Genomic DNA, 15,027 nt, shown 5'->3' with positions numbered 1-15,027 from the left:
CAGTTTCCCCAAGCAACAGTGTATGCTCTGAATGCCTAGATATTGACCTGGAAAAGTGATCATCCAGTTAAGGTCATCCATTCTGCATGCCTGTTCCAGGTAAGAATGAAAGCTGTTTATCCCACACCTTAAGTCAGCAATAGGAGGTTCCATAGGTCTACCCTCAACTGTTTCTTTTTGGACACTATTATTTAAAAAGATTTACTAATCCTTATTCACAGTAACAAAAGTATTCTTTAGTACTTCATACTCCATATTGATTTGAAGAATCATCAGAAAAGAAACTTAAACAACAAGCGGATTCCCTGCTTGCTGGTGTGCAGGACAGAGGCTGGAAGGGGGTGGTTTGCAAGACTTCTTTTGCTAAAACACAGCTGAGGTTGTGGGTAATCCCAACAGCTGAGCTGATCGGTATCATCTTGTAACTCTTTAATGGCCAATACAAACTCTGCAGCTGTTTTTTATTGCTTTGTTTGTGATTTACTCACAGTGAGGATTTTATACAGTAACTGACACCATGCTGCCTAATAATATATTGAGACAAACATCTGTCCTAACTGCATATATTAAAATAATGTACCTGTTCTGACTTTCATACAAATTCAACTTAAGAACAAACCTACAGTCCCTATCTCATATGTAACCTGGGGACTAACTGTATAAAAAAAAATCTATAACTATCAGCTATCATATGTTATATGTAGTGGCAAGCTGTTAAGGAAGGGCCCAGCCATGGGAGTCATGTTAGTTATAAAATCAACAACAGAATAGGTATCTGGTCATCTCTTTGCCAAGTAGACAGTGGTAGCTTCTGCCAGATTCCAGCCAAAGACAATTGGTCCAAAAATGAAAAATAAACTGTACATTTTGCTATTATTTATTTTAGCAACAATTATGTTCACATTGTTTCATAAGCAAACTCATTCAACAGAATCTAACCTGAATTGTGTAAAATGGCAGATATCCTGCCGTACAGCAGACAATCATTTCAGATAGGTGTGAAAACTCTGGGTACTTTATTCAGAAATAATGAGCATCTTTCAAAACTTTAATTTGTGGTATAACTAGGTGGAGCTTATTAGGGTATCATTCATCTAGAAAACAAAAGTTGCCTAATGTGTGCTTCAAAAAGGATTACTGGAAGTCACAGAAAAAAAAACAAAATAATAAATAATAATAAATAATATGTTAGCTGCTCTACCTGGGCATTATGTTTGCTTAGTGGCCAGCAATCTGGCTTTTCAGCAATGGGAATCCAGGTTGATTTTCAAGCAGGATACTGTTTACATGAAGTATGTATGTATTTCCTCCACGCATTTCTTCCCACATTCTAAAAACATACCGGTACATAAAAAGGTCTGATGGTATAGACTCTACAATGAGTAATATAAGTCAGTGCACTAAAAATACACGATTCTGTGGAGGTGCGAGATCCTTCCTATTCTTTTGTAAAGTATTACTTTAACAATACATGAGATAGAAGTGGGTAAGATCATCCCATCTGCACTGTTATTTAAGGAATATCTAAACCCAATTTGAAAAGAAATGCTCTCTATGTTATGAAGAAAGGAAATATTAGTAGTAGGAAGATTCCTCCTAAATAAATGGAACACTGAGAAGAGTGTTGTCAACCAAGGAAAGGATGTACAGTAATACTGCCTCATTACCAGGTTACAAATACATGAAAAAAGCCTGAAAAATAAAACCACTGTTGCCACCGCATAACAGGGCTGCAATATATTTGTTCGCATTTTAGGATATGTTTCAAACAAGTACTAGAGGCTATTGGATAATGAATCTGGGTTTTTGTCTTACGAAAAACCTATTGGCATGTAAGGAAACTGCACCTGTCTTTGGTTTGACAGATCAGAGCTGGCAAAAACTAGCTGCTTGTAAAAAACTTTACATGAGAACACATTGGTGGCCAACAATAATGTCAACACAAGGTAATTTAAAAGCAAATAACCCAATATAACCAACTCGAAAGTGCAAAATACTTTAATGTATAAAACATTTTACATCGGCAGTCACCAACCAGTGGTCTGCAAGAAAATATTGGTGGTTTGCAACTTGTGGGTGCAGCTGTTCTCTACTTAGTCCACTTAACAGTCATAAGTGGTTTTATTTATATAAAAAACAAAAAAACTATCTAAGCAGTCTTTTAGCTTAGAACAGACAAAGAGATAAGGGTACGTACATGCTATTCTTTTCATTCTATTTTATTTAGGCACATCATCAGCTTGATATCTTGAGATTAATGAACAAATATATTTAGCCATTATTCAAGCTGGTGAGGTGACCTTTAGTATTAGTAACTTCCAAAAAAAGCATACATTTAAATACAGTGTTTGGCATTAATCTGAGACAGTATAGAAAGTTCATTTTAACCCCTCATATGCATCAAATATCTGTTTAACATAACAATGAGTAACTTCCATTATTCAGCACATGAAATATGCATCACAAAACGGGAACTATGCAGAAAATGGCAACATGCACAGGCACTGAATACATTACAGTTAAAAAGATAGCCCATGCAAAAGTATTACAATTGATAATGTAAAAATCCCATAGCTTGTAAATGTAAATAGCAAAATGTAATAAGAACCAGGTGGCAGAAGATAAATCTGCGTTCTGCTCGCAACACATCCTGCATTAGCTATTCAGCACAATGCAGCTAGTTTTATGCAGATATAAAAAAAACAAACAAAAAAAAAACTAAGGAAAAATGCCACATATATTTTTAATTCTTCACAAAACACACACCCAGACTTATTATTAAAATAAACTGTGAGCACTTTAAATTTAAAGGAAAGAACAATGCACAAATGAATGACAGGAATTGTGAAAAAAAAAACACCTTTACAGTTTTGTAAAGGTAAATCTAACAAATAAATTCAAGCCAATTTCACAGGGCCTTCCCAACATGTACTACTAACTATGTAAAAATCTACCTGAATACACGAATGAACAGTTTGTCACACCTATGGTCCCCACCTTCTGGACTCCACGTTTTCCTGCAGACATGTTGCTAAAGAATCAGACAGAAATCATAACTACTTTATATACTTTATATAAGTGTGACCAAATTAAAACCACTGCAATACTATGGCAGCCATGAAATTAGTATTCAGACAAAGGCAAGGCCAGCCCTCTACTTTGGAGTACAGTACTATTAACCATAGACAAGGTGCTACAGTGAATGTAGTAGAACCATGAAAGCCGGCTCTGTTACCAGTCAAATGGTCTCCAGTGAGGCAGCATCAGCACTGCATTGGTAACCTGACAGCAATTCCTATTTGTACACCTAAACAACATTTATCAATAAATAAAGCCTTTATTTGTTACACTGCCTAACAAAACATCTGCTCTATTTTTATTATAGACTGACAAATGTGTGAAAATAAAACGTTTTTATTAAATTCTACAAATGCAGTGACTGTAAGCTCTTTTGGGCAGGATTCTTTCCTCCTATGCCATTGCTTGTATTTTTCTGCATACCGGTAATTATTTTGGTGTTCATGTATATACATTTTTTTATAACAACAAAGTACTTTATGGTACCTAATGTTTACAATTTAGCACACAACCTAACCATATAGGACTCTTGGCACACAATCACACTAAGAATGTGCCTTAAAAATTCAAATAAAGATGCCTCAATGCAGCTTATAGGCTGGAGGAAGTCATATTAGATGTCACCTGCTGCAAACTAAACGTATAGGCCAAATTTGATCAGTCATGGAAAACCAAGGATGAAAGGCAAAAAGGTGGGTGTGTATAATAAAACTTCTATTACCTACACAGCACAATATTTGGCTCAAGTGCAAAATGGCCACATTTTATTATTCTTGGCCCATCATCCCCATGGGCAAACCTTACAGCAGGCAGCCCCATCAGTCTGTTACCAACAATTGCAAACTCATCAGTGGCTTCCTTGGATAGGTATAACACTTTGTCCAAGCATCACTATTATGTTACATAACATGCTGCTCTGACATAGTAGATCCAATGCCATTTCTTGCAAGTGTCATAAAATCTCAAGTTCAAAAACATTCTATAGACTGTAGGATTAAGAAATAAAAATATATATATATGAGAAACACATTGCCAAATGACATGGTGAGGAAAGAATAGCAGCAAGAAGAAAGCAACATAAAAGCCATTAATTATTTTGTGAAAGCATAAAAATATACTGTAAAACAATTTCAATAACAAGGTTATGTTTAAAATGAAACATGCTGTTCCTCGTTTATTTAGCTATTTTTAGGCTTAGTACAAATGTAGGCGCTCAAAAGCGCCACCACAGGGTACATAAGTAGCTCTCATTATTACCCACTCAATGCGTGGACAAATGTTCTGTACTTCACACCCGGAGCAGAAGGTGCCCCCGCTGTGTTTTCTTTGTGTACGAACACATAGGTGAACTGTCAAGACAGGCAGAGAAAACTACCCGGAAATCATAAGGTGAAACATTAAGCCCAAAAGGCTCGGCTTTCTAAGTGACAAGCAATAGAACATTTAAATGCTGAAGACTGATTGAACAAAATCATAGGCATAAGCACAATATTTTTTTTCCTTTGCATTCTCTGAACAATTACTTACTTAGAAATATAACTGCTATGTACGGACACATTAAAAAGTTTGAGATTTACAGAATCTGTGTATTTCTGTCACACGGTAACTGGAGTTTGCTGATTTCCACAAAATAGCTATATATCCAAAAAACTTTATTCAAGTAAACTGTTCCTCACATTTACAGGGTTCACAGGGGGAAAATGGCCAAAATCCTTGATATGGTTACAGCATACTGTAAACCAGAGATCCACAATCTTTTTCGGCCACTAGACCATTTATGGGGTGGGCAGGAGCACACTAGACCTGGACTCTCTGAGTCACACCTTAATGGCTCCGCCCCACTAGGAACGCCCCTGGAATGCATACGGAGGAGAGGGAATGTTTCACTTCCGCCACCAGGGTAAAAAAGGGAACATAGGGAAGAAGGGAGCCACAGCAAGAGGAGGCTCAACAGCCGCATGCAGCTCCAGAGCTCAGGCAGTTAGTTCTGGGTAATTCCTGCCGGTAACCCACGGCTCCGGAGCCGCGCGTTGCCGGCATTAGCCTGGATCAGCCAGTTTGGCCTGAGGCCTGAGTTTGCCGACCTCTGCTGTAAACCTTAGAGACACACAGATTAAACATTTCCAAATAACAGAAAAATGTTTCTGACAGATCTACAGGCATGCTAGTCAATTTACCAAAATACAAAAAAACTTTTATTCTAGTTTCCCTACTATACTGTACTATAGCTAAATGGAACAAACGCGATTATTGGAAAAGTTAGTGACTAAACTCTTTGGTTCTCTAAACAGGCAGCTCAGAAAGGTACAGATTCTGTCAACTACAATATGGAAACAAGGTTTGGTCCCCAGGATACAATTTAGCAGTCGAGGCTTTGTAACCTCATTCCTAATGTTTAAAGCCAAATCTAAATGTATCAATTAAAAAGGTGTACTACAGGAAGGCCCATAGGGATTGGAAGGGAGGAGTAAGTATAATGGAAAACACACAAATCTTGACCTTCTGGCAATTTAGGGCACATGTTCACAGGCCCGGTCTTTCTGTGCCTGACATACGTACATACATAAGCAGTAAGCATGAAAGTTCATTCAGAAACTGTAGACCTGCTTTGTAATAAAGATGAACTGAGAGAAAGGGAGATGTTTACTAGTCTTTACACGGACTGTCCTAAGGTGCGTACACACTTCCAATTTTTATCGTTCAAAACGAACGACGAACGATCGATTGGGCAAAAAATCGTTCGTAAAAAAGTAACCAACGACGCCGACGAACGAGGAAAGTCGTTGGAAACGAACGTCCGGACCGGCGGATCGGACGACGATCGTTGAACATCGTTCGTGTGTACGGTCGTTCGTTGATCGTCCATGATCTGAGCATGCGTAATGAACGAACGTTCGTTCACTTTCCTGTCGTGCACATAGTTCCTCTATCGCTCAAACGATCGTATCTATTGTGTGTACAATATCTACGAACAATCGTGTCGTTATCTCTATGTGCAGGATCGGTGCTATACGATCGTTCGTAGATATCGTGCAGGATCGTTCGTCGTTCGTTTTCCAACGATAATAATTGGAAGTGTGTACGTAGCTCTAGGGTGATATTGAATTGTTTGCTAAGCATATCTGCACATTATGGCAGATTTGCTTTCTCAAGTGCCCCTCCATCTCTACAATAACTACAGTGTCTTTCATCAATACCCATTCTTTTTCCAGTGTTGAAATTTTAGGTCACCTTTAATGGCGAGGTTAAAATGACATCCCGAGTTTGCATTCACAGTTCAGTCTATAGAGTAGAAAAAAGGTACTGATAAACAGGCAGAACTTTCTGAAAGAGGAGGGTAAAAAATCTCTTTCATTAAACAGACTTTATTTTAGCTTTAACACAAAAACATATATGTACCATTAATTAAGTAAAATTTTAGGGGCTAATTTATAGTATTTATCTGGGATTTTTCTACCTACGATGTATGTATTAAAACTGCTCCCTACAAAATTCAAAAGACCTGGCTCCACTCCATGCAAATGTTAGCTAAAAGGAAAGTACTAATGAGAAAAAAAAAATATCCATACTAAAAATAACTGTCCCATTTTGAGAAAGTTACAATTCTCTAGATCTTTAGCTTTCTGCTTGTTCAAATGCAATTTTGGACAATGTTACCCATCTCAAGGGCAACAATAATTATGACTTCAAGTATAATTTTGGATTAAACAACATGAATTATTTAAAGTTACATTTTGCCTACTTTAAATCTCATGCAAAAAATGTAAAATATATTGCTGTTTGATCTGTGTAAGGGTAAGACATCAATATTGTATTAGCCAAGGCTTTTTGTCAACATTGCAAGATAAATCCTTGGGTACAAAGTCATACAAACAAAAAACTTGAAGCCAAAAACAAAACCTAGTATCCAACAGGCACATTTGAACAAGTCTAACGGCATTTACTTTCACTGACAATAGCACAAGATAAAGATATGTGCCAGAAAAAAATGCTGGCTACTTGGACCCTAGGATTTTTCCAGCCTTAACTACTCAAGTCAAAGACTATGGAAAGAAAAAAAATATGCTTTGAGCCCTGTCTAAAAAGAAACTTTGTTAAGAAAAAAATGCCATGCGAGATTAGAGAAAGGATTTGTATTTGGTGCAATGGACATTACAGTTGAATGAACTTTTCATCTAAAACAATTCCATGCTTTGTAGTGGCTGAGACTTCTAATTAGTCTGAACAGTCTAACCTACAGCAGCTTGCTCAGGTCATGTTCTATTCTGCTAGTTAAGTAAAGATTGAATGCAGTGGTGTGAATCAATACATGACAGGCAGAATTACTCATACAAATTAATAAGCACGATACCAAAGCCTCATGACATGTACATCAATACTTACCTTGCAGAAAAAGAGAAAGACACCTCTAAACATCAGCTATACTAGTTATCATTTACACTAGGACACTTACACAATAGGAAATCTACAACGAACACTAACGTCTAACTAGAAAAGATTAAAGCTTAAATCTTAGTAGACCTTACTAGCTTCATTTTTGTTTTTTAAATTCTTCTCACACTATATACAGTGTTCTTAATTGGATTTTAAAATACAGATAGCATAATTACCTTAATTCTACTTTTCCAAAAGCTTCCTGTGGGCAAAGGCTGACCTCATCAGCACTCCTTTGATCTCCAATTTTTAAAATGTGTACAGGTCGGTAAAGCACAGGGATGTTCTTGTAAATTGTGGAGTTCAGTTATAATCAGTTCTTATTTACCCTGGGGTTAATTCAGTTAAACCAAAGTAAATATAAGAGATGCAGTGCATAGGAACCCAACCGGATAAGCAATTTGTGCCTCCTAGGTCAGTTTATCTCACACATCAATAATCTTATTGGCTATCTGTAAGAGATTCATCCCACTGGCAAGCAATGTAAGAGACATTGTTCCTACTGACCACTACTATTAGTAGTCAGGTTACAAAATAATTGCTTTTTTTTTGTGTGTGTGTTTTTAATGTATTCCTATTTATTGCTGTATGAATTATTGGTGAACCTTAAATCAACTTTCTCTGTCACAAGAACCCCCTCCCCCCATCTGGGAAAAGGGTTAGGTTAGGTCAGGGGAGGATGAGTTAGAAGAGGTCTATTATTTTTCATACATATCGATTAGTAATAAACTTGTCACAAACCTGGCTAATTTATTAGGCTAAAAGGGATAACACATTTTTTTTTTAGTTTGACAAATTTTTATGCTTCCCCACTCAAACTGAAAATTGTCTGGAATAAAGCATTCCCTGCTTGCTTGTGTGTAGGGCGGAGGCTTCAGAGGGGGGAGGGGAGCGGTTTCCTTGACTTGCAAAAGAAATCTTTTGCTAAACACAGCCAAGGTTGTGGATGATCCTAATAGTGGAGCTGATCTGTACCATCTTGTAACTCTTTAATGACCAAGAAAAACTCTGCAGCTGTTTTTTTTGCATATCAAAGCACAGCTTGCTCTAGAAGGTAATTATTGTCTAGGCTCCATGAAGATTTTTTTTTTTGCTTTGTTTGTGATCAGCTCACAGTGAGGATTTTATACATTAACTGAAACCACGCTGCCTATTAATATATTGAGACGAACATCTGTCCTAACTGCATTTATTAAAATATTGTACCTGTTCCGACTTGCATACAAATTCAACTTAAGAACAAACCTACAATCCCTATATCCTATGTAACCCGGGGACTACCTCTACTCCTTACAAGGAAAAGATCATGTGTGGTTTTTTTTTTTAATTTTCCCATAGACACAATAATTTGTCTTACTTGTGCTCTTGACAACAAAAGTTAGAAGTTTTTGCAATATTGCTTAGTCAAGTATTCAGTCAGTGACCATTATGACCAGTTAGGAAAAGATTTGAATAATATTGTTAACTAGATGTGGGTAGCAACCCTGTTCTAGCAGTGACACTGGTAAAATGAAAATGCATGTGTGTGCATAGATTTCTTATGGCAATGTACACTCCAGCAGTCAATCGCATGTTCAAATGTGTTATGTAGAACCTAAAGCAGGATGTTACTTTAAATTCAAGGTGTTGATCTATTATGGTTTGTAGTTACCCAAACAACACACACAGGCAATTTTACTGCATTTAATATGTTATTTTGCACGATTAAGCTTACTTCTTTGTCCATGCTTTCTAAGTCTTCCTTGCAAAGTGTATACAAGGGCATGCTTTCAGACATGCTAGGCTGACGCTTCCTTCGTGCTGGACCAGACTGTTCCTCCTCTGCACCTGCTGCAGGCAGCTCTTCATCATCAAACAATTGTTCTTGGTTGGGCTGAACAACTCTGTGAAATAAAATGGGTTACCTTGGTCAATTAACATGTACATGTCAGTACATAGGAAAGTTTTTTTGCAACTATAACAAATTGCTTTCACAACTTCATATGGTTGTGTTTTCTTTATCATATCACCTACCTAAATAGTTATTTTCTTGATCCTATCTTTGCTTTGGCAAATGTTAAATATTTGACAGGCAGAGGGCAAATGAATTGTCACCAGTATTACTTGTGGTAGCAGAATGTTTTCCCATTATTGACTTATGCCTTGTACATTGTGTCTCTGCATGAAAGTAGCCATCGTGGTAAAGACAATGCATTTATTTCTCATGCCAAAGCCTTCAGCAAAGTAGTACAATTGGTAAATCTCACAAGCAGTCACAGGCACACTGCATTAGGTGATCTTGTACTGCAGATATACAGCTATGAGGCAAAGCAGTACCTATACACATACTCATACCATAAAATGCACAAATACATGTCAAATGGAATTCCATACAAAACATCTTTCAGGGTGCTGCTAAAGCACAATTTACATTTGTAGAGTTTTTCTATACCGTAGGACATCTTCAATTTTTGAGTTCAAGTCTATACTACAGGCCAGTTTATGTCCTACAATAATAACACCTGTAAAGTCTGTAAAGCCAAACTAATCATTTTAGCTTTGGATAGAGTAGATAAAAGTGGTGACTAATTAACCCTTTTTTTTTTTTTATCACCTCACAGGGGCGAGAAGACTTCCCTTTTTGTTGCAGTGACACAGCAGAGAATGTGATCTGTTTAAAATATGGAGATATCTCACCAGAACAGGTTTCTCCATCAACATGTTTTCTTTCCGTGTCAACTTCGAAAACACTTTCTGTACTGGATACAATAGTTGCCAGGACTATTAGTGAGGTAAATCTTCTTGGTAGAGAGAAAAATGGACAGAGCATGCAATCCTTTCCTAATCCCAAAAATGTTAAACATTTGGGATTTACATTTACCTTAATGATCAACTGATCAAAGTTTTGATAATTTTAAATTATTTTTTCTCAAAAAACAATTGCTTTTTATCTCTTTTCAACAAAACTATGATTTGTAAATCATCAACGTACATATATATATATATATATATATATATATACTTATATCCATCTCTACAATCTTCCTAGTAGGTTTTACTTTCCTATGAAGAACCGTTTAAAGCCAGTACTTTCCCGATTTACCGAGAGGGTAATCTGTGTTGATCTGTGTTCTACCAGCCTCTACCGACAGTGTTTGCCAAAAAACAACAATGACATTTTATTAGAAATGTATACTTCATTTACAGGGAGAGTATGTTTTACATATACTAGTTATCAGAAATGTATATTTCATTTACAGGGAGAGTATGTTTTACATATACTAGTTCCAGGTCAGTAACTCACATAGCAGTAAAGCAAAGAGAAGGATTACAGCTTCACTGCTTGCACTATAAATTAGGATCAACAATGCCTAAACTTTTATTCCAATGAACTCCCTTTCAATGCTGGAACCACCAAATTAACCCCCCCCCCCCCAAAAAAAAAAAAAAAAAAAAAGATCCCGGTGCACGCACAGCGTTCACTCTCTGGCTATTGGAAGATTGTAATTCTTGTATGTATATACAGCATGTTATCGGTTGCCAGTCAATACCCAAAATAGGAGGATTCCAGGCTCAGAATAAGAGTAAAGGTGGTGAATACGGACAGATTGGGAGATGGAACGTGTATGTAATCTATAGGTGCTTCAGAAGAGCAGCAAAATGTAATGACTTATTCAGTATTTATTATCTAATTGTTTTTGTTTAGACATACTGATTCCACAAAGTTCAAGGCAGTGAAATAAAATATCAGTCACAACTATGTCTTTATGAACATTAAATCTTCCCAATTAAAAAAAAAAAAAAAAAAAAAAAAAAATACTACACTGGCTTAGAACCAGTGACCTAAATAGTTATACCTATCAATTCATCTATAACTGGGAATATTTGCCTTGCTGCTGTAACGTGTAACTGCAAGATGAAGTCAAGTAAAGGTCAGTTCATTTTATAAAATGTATTAGAATATGAAAGGAAAATTCTAACCCAAACATGTATAAACACTTAACTAAAATATCTCCCAAGACACCGTGGGAATTTCAAATTTTAATTCAACATTGCTGCTCATATTAAACAGAATCACACTGGTTAATGAATCCTGTGCTAACTAGAAGTACTTCTGAACAACAAGTCTTTTTAAACACCCCAAGATACAGAACATAGAAAACTCTGTGAAGGGAACACCAGGGTTTCCCTAAACCAAAGAGATGGTGTTTAAATAACGCCTCTGCCCAGTAAACCGATCCCCTTTTTCTCAATGGGGTTATTTACTTTGCTCAAAGCACAGAACCTGAATTGCTATAAAATAGGACTGAACTACGTACAACTACTCTTACAATCCTATTTGTTTAAATTGTTGAATAATTAAAAAAACGAGGTACAGGACTTGTACTTCAAATTCATTTCAAATGATTCAAAAGGAGCAAAATTAACACCAAGATAGGTTTACACAAGATTTGGTATTAAAGGGTAAACAGTATATTATGTCTGCACTTAGTTCTGTAGTAATCTTGGCACCTTGAAAGTCAGGTCAAGATCATTGCAAATAACAGCTTTGTCCTGCACTGGCACTCTTTCCTATCTTTTGGTTGGAAATGCCAGACCAGAGCTCACCAAGGCCACGTCAACAAGGAAAATCCAGGCAATTAAGCCAATTGTTGGGTAAAACTTGAAAGACAGAAAGGTCCCAAACAGGGCTTTGGAACAATAAAGTGTCATTACAATAGCAGTGTTCTTGTGCAACCTGTTTTATCTAGCTCCCTTTAAGCAGTACTGGTCAGTTGCATTCAACATTCAGCAAGGATAATGCTTATAGAGAGAACATACAAATACATATTGGGAAGCAACCGTCACTTGCACATTAGTTTTTGTCTAATGGAAGAAAAACAATTAGTTACATGGAGAATACACACTATAGGGTCAAGTTTTAAATCACTTCTGTCCAGGTATAACGTCCTAGCAAATCCTGCCTCAAATTAAGGTCTATGACAAACTGTAAACACTTGGTTGTTACTTAATAGATAAAAAGCGCTTTGAAAGATACACAAAGCAATAAAACACACTAATACATGTTACACATATTTTATTATCACCAACATGTTACAAGATACAGGAGAATGTACTTTATTAGTAAAATAAAATATATCAATATTGTCGTAATGTGAAGCCTAAACAATAAAATAAAGGCTATATTCAGGTAGGTAAACAATAAAGACATTGGGAAAATATATCCAATCATACAGACTCCATTCATTCGGGATTTATGGATACCTGCTAGCTACTTGCAGATAGAGTGTTTGGGCACTAACTAGGGTATATTCGATGCATCTGAGCAAATTTCTTATGGCCCAACCCTAGCATCAACTGTATCATATATAAACTGGCTTCAATGTAAGAAAACTATTATAATTAGAAACTTACACAGTTTACAGCCTGTCAACTAATAGGCATTGAACAGCATCCAATAATACCTTTTAGGTACAAAGATATAAATGGCTCTCACAACCTTTGGTGGTAAAAGTTGTATGTACTCTAACCTGGTAGAAGTAAAAATAGTGTGCTGGGAACTCCATTTTGCTGGGAAGTTGGGATGTTATTTTGTGCTTTGAACATATTGGGGAAGGGTTGTAAACTGTCAGACTTTTCTTGTCATTTGTGTGTCTATTACCAAGAAAAGAAAATGTTAACTCTTACAGTAACCCTACAGGAAGTGAGTAAAACTCCCAAAATGACTGACAGAGGTTGTACCCCTTCCACATCCTGTCCAAGAAAATAGTTTTGATTTGCTGTAGCGGAAATGCAAGTTCTTTCATTTTTGGAAACAAAGAACAATGTTACAAATACAACTGTAAATAATGCTACATCAGTAGCATGTGATGCGTTTCACATATTATATACTGAGAATAAACAATTACCAAATGGCATACTCCCAGATTTCCACAACAGACTGATCTAACCCAAGGAATTCATACTGTGATCTCTAGACCACTGTGTGGTGGTCAGGTACTTACACAACAACTCAGAATACAGAAAAAATATCCTATGTGTTATCAGAAGTAAGACATACAAAAAAAAATATATATTTACACTGCCTTTAAAAATACAGCAGAATATTAGTGCTTCTTGTACCTGAAGGAAGAGTGTTCTCCGTGCACAGCTAGGCCTTGAGGCGGACAAGGTGACTGAATGTATGGTGACTGACTGGAACTCTGTGATCCTTTTCGAATAAGCTTGCCAGTGACTGGGTCATACTGTCGAACATCTGGACCTGGCTGGGTCTTGGGGTGAATAGGGGTAGGGTGATAGAGTGGAGTTTGAAATGCAGAATGAATGTCTGGGAAGGTGTTGGGGCTAAGTGACCTGTTCAAGGAAAATAAAAAGTTTCAGACAAACAATATCAAAAAAAAAAAAAAAATGAAAGATTCTTTCACTGCTCTGGGAGAGGTAACTATTTGGAGGCACAGAATTCACTGTTTTATTAAGCAAGGAAAAAACTGTAATAATACTTTAATGTCCTTTAGGATGGAACACATGACTAACACTGATATTTCATATCGCTCTATTAAATCATTTGTGCTGCATTAGCACAAATGAATTCTTATGCATACAATAATAAAGGCATACCTCTGAGACTTTAAGTAATCATCTTTTAAGGGAAAAAGCTGCTCTTCTACCTTTTCCCACCTCTCCAGGCAACTCCAAAGCCAGTCTGGGTTCACAACATAGAGATGTTTGCAATTCTGAGCTTGCCTGACTTTTTCGGTACCTGGAACCAAAATAATAATTGCTTATGCTAGACAAAAATCACACAACAAACAGATTATCCAAAAAGGGGACAAAACATCCACTATGAATATTTGAAAAGTGGAACTAAAGGCAAAATACAGAAATAGACAAAAAAGCTGAAACTAGACGGGGCTAAAAAATGATATTTCACAGAATGTTAACATAATGCATTTTTTTTTCTCTTGCCACCTAAAATTTGAAAAATGTTTGCCTCAACTCTATGTGTGCTTTTATTTCATCTGGTATTTTTTTTGTTACATTTCTTACACTTTTTTGGGAAAGATTTTTTTTGCAATTTTGAAGTGTTAAGATTGCTTTTAACTGTTTAGGGTAATATTACCAAATTCATCTTTTTTTTTTTTTTTGAGGACAAACGTGGCTCCTTCGTAATCACACATCGATTTTACATTGGGCGTTTATTATCTGGTCACAAGATAAGCATACCTATTTTTAAATTTCAGTGTGTAAATATCTTCTATAGAACATTTAGTAAGACTTTAGAAGACAAAACTGAATCAATTCTGCTAACTAAATGTGCTTCATTTGGAATCAAAAGCATTCATCTACATGCAGTTTCAATTTAGGTACCGGATATTTGTCAGTGTTCTAAATGTATATTGCAGAAAAATGCATTTGTTACTTTATTTAATGTATTTTAATTTTGTGCCTTTTTGTCAAGGAAGAAAATCATTGGTAAATGAACACGAGCATTATTATTGGGAACCTAATAGTGCCTGCAGGAGCCTAAAGGACAGC

General features: G+C 36.3%; 1 protein-coding gene across 1 annotated transcript in view; it reads right to left on the bottom strand.

Annotated features, from left to right (window-relative positions):
* The window catches only part of CTDP1 (CTD phosphatase subunit 1), a 52,018-nt gene that overhangs the window by 15,919 nt on the left and 21,072 nt on the right, over nucleotides 1-15,027 (bottom strand). Inside the window, exons 9-11 of the mRNA XM_072411558.1 lie at nucleotides 14,110-14,251; nucleotides 13,615-13,845; nucleotides 9,227-9,395 (exon numbers count right to left, since the gene is read on the bottom strand). Of these exons, the coding sequence (XP_072267659.1) occupies nucleotides 9,227-9,395; nucleotides 13,615-13,845; nucleotides 14,110-14,251 (542 nt within the window). The remainder of the gene's footprint in view (nucleotides 1-9,226; nucleotides 9,396-13,614; nucleotides 13,846-14,109; nucleotides 14,252-15,027) is intronic.

Source organism: Pyxicephalus adspersus, chromosome 5, assembly GCF_032062135.1.
Source record: "Pyxicephalus adspersus chromosome 5, UCB_Pads_2.0, whole genome shotgun sequence".
Classification (NCBI taxonomy): domain Eukaryota; kingdom Metazoa; phylum Chordata; class Amphibia; order Anura; family Pyxicephalidae; genus Pyxicephalus; species Pyxicephalus adspersus.
This window is presented reverse-complemented; position numbering and strand designations above follow the sequence as displayed.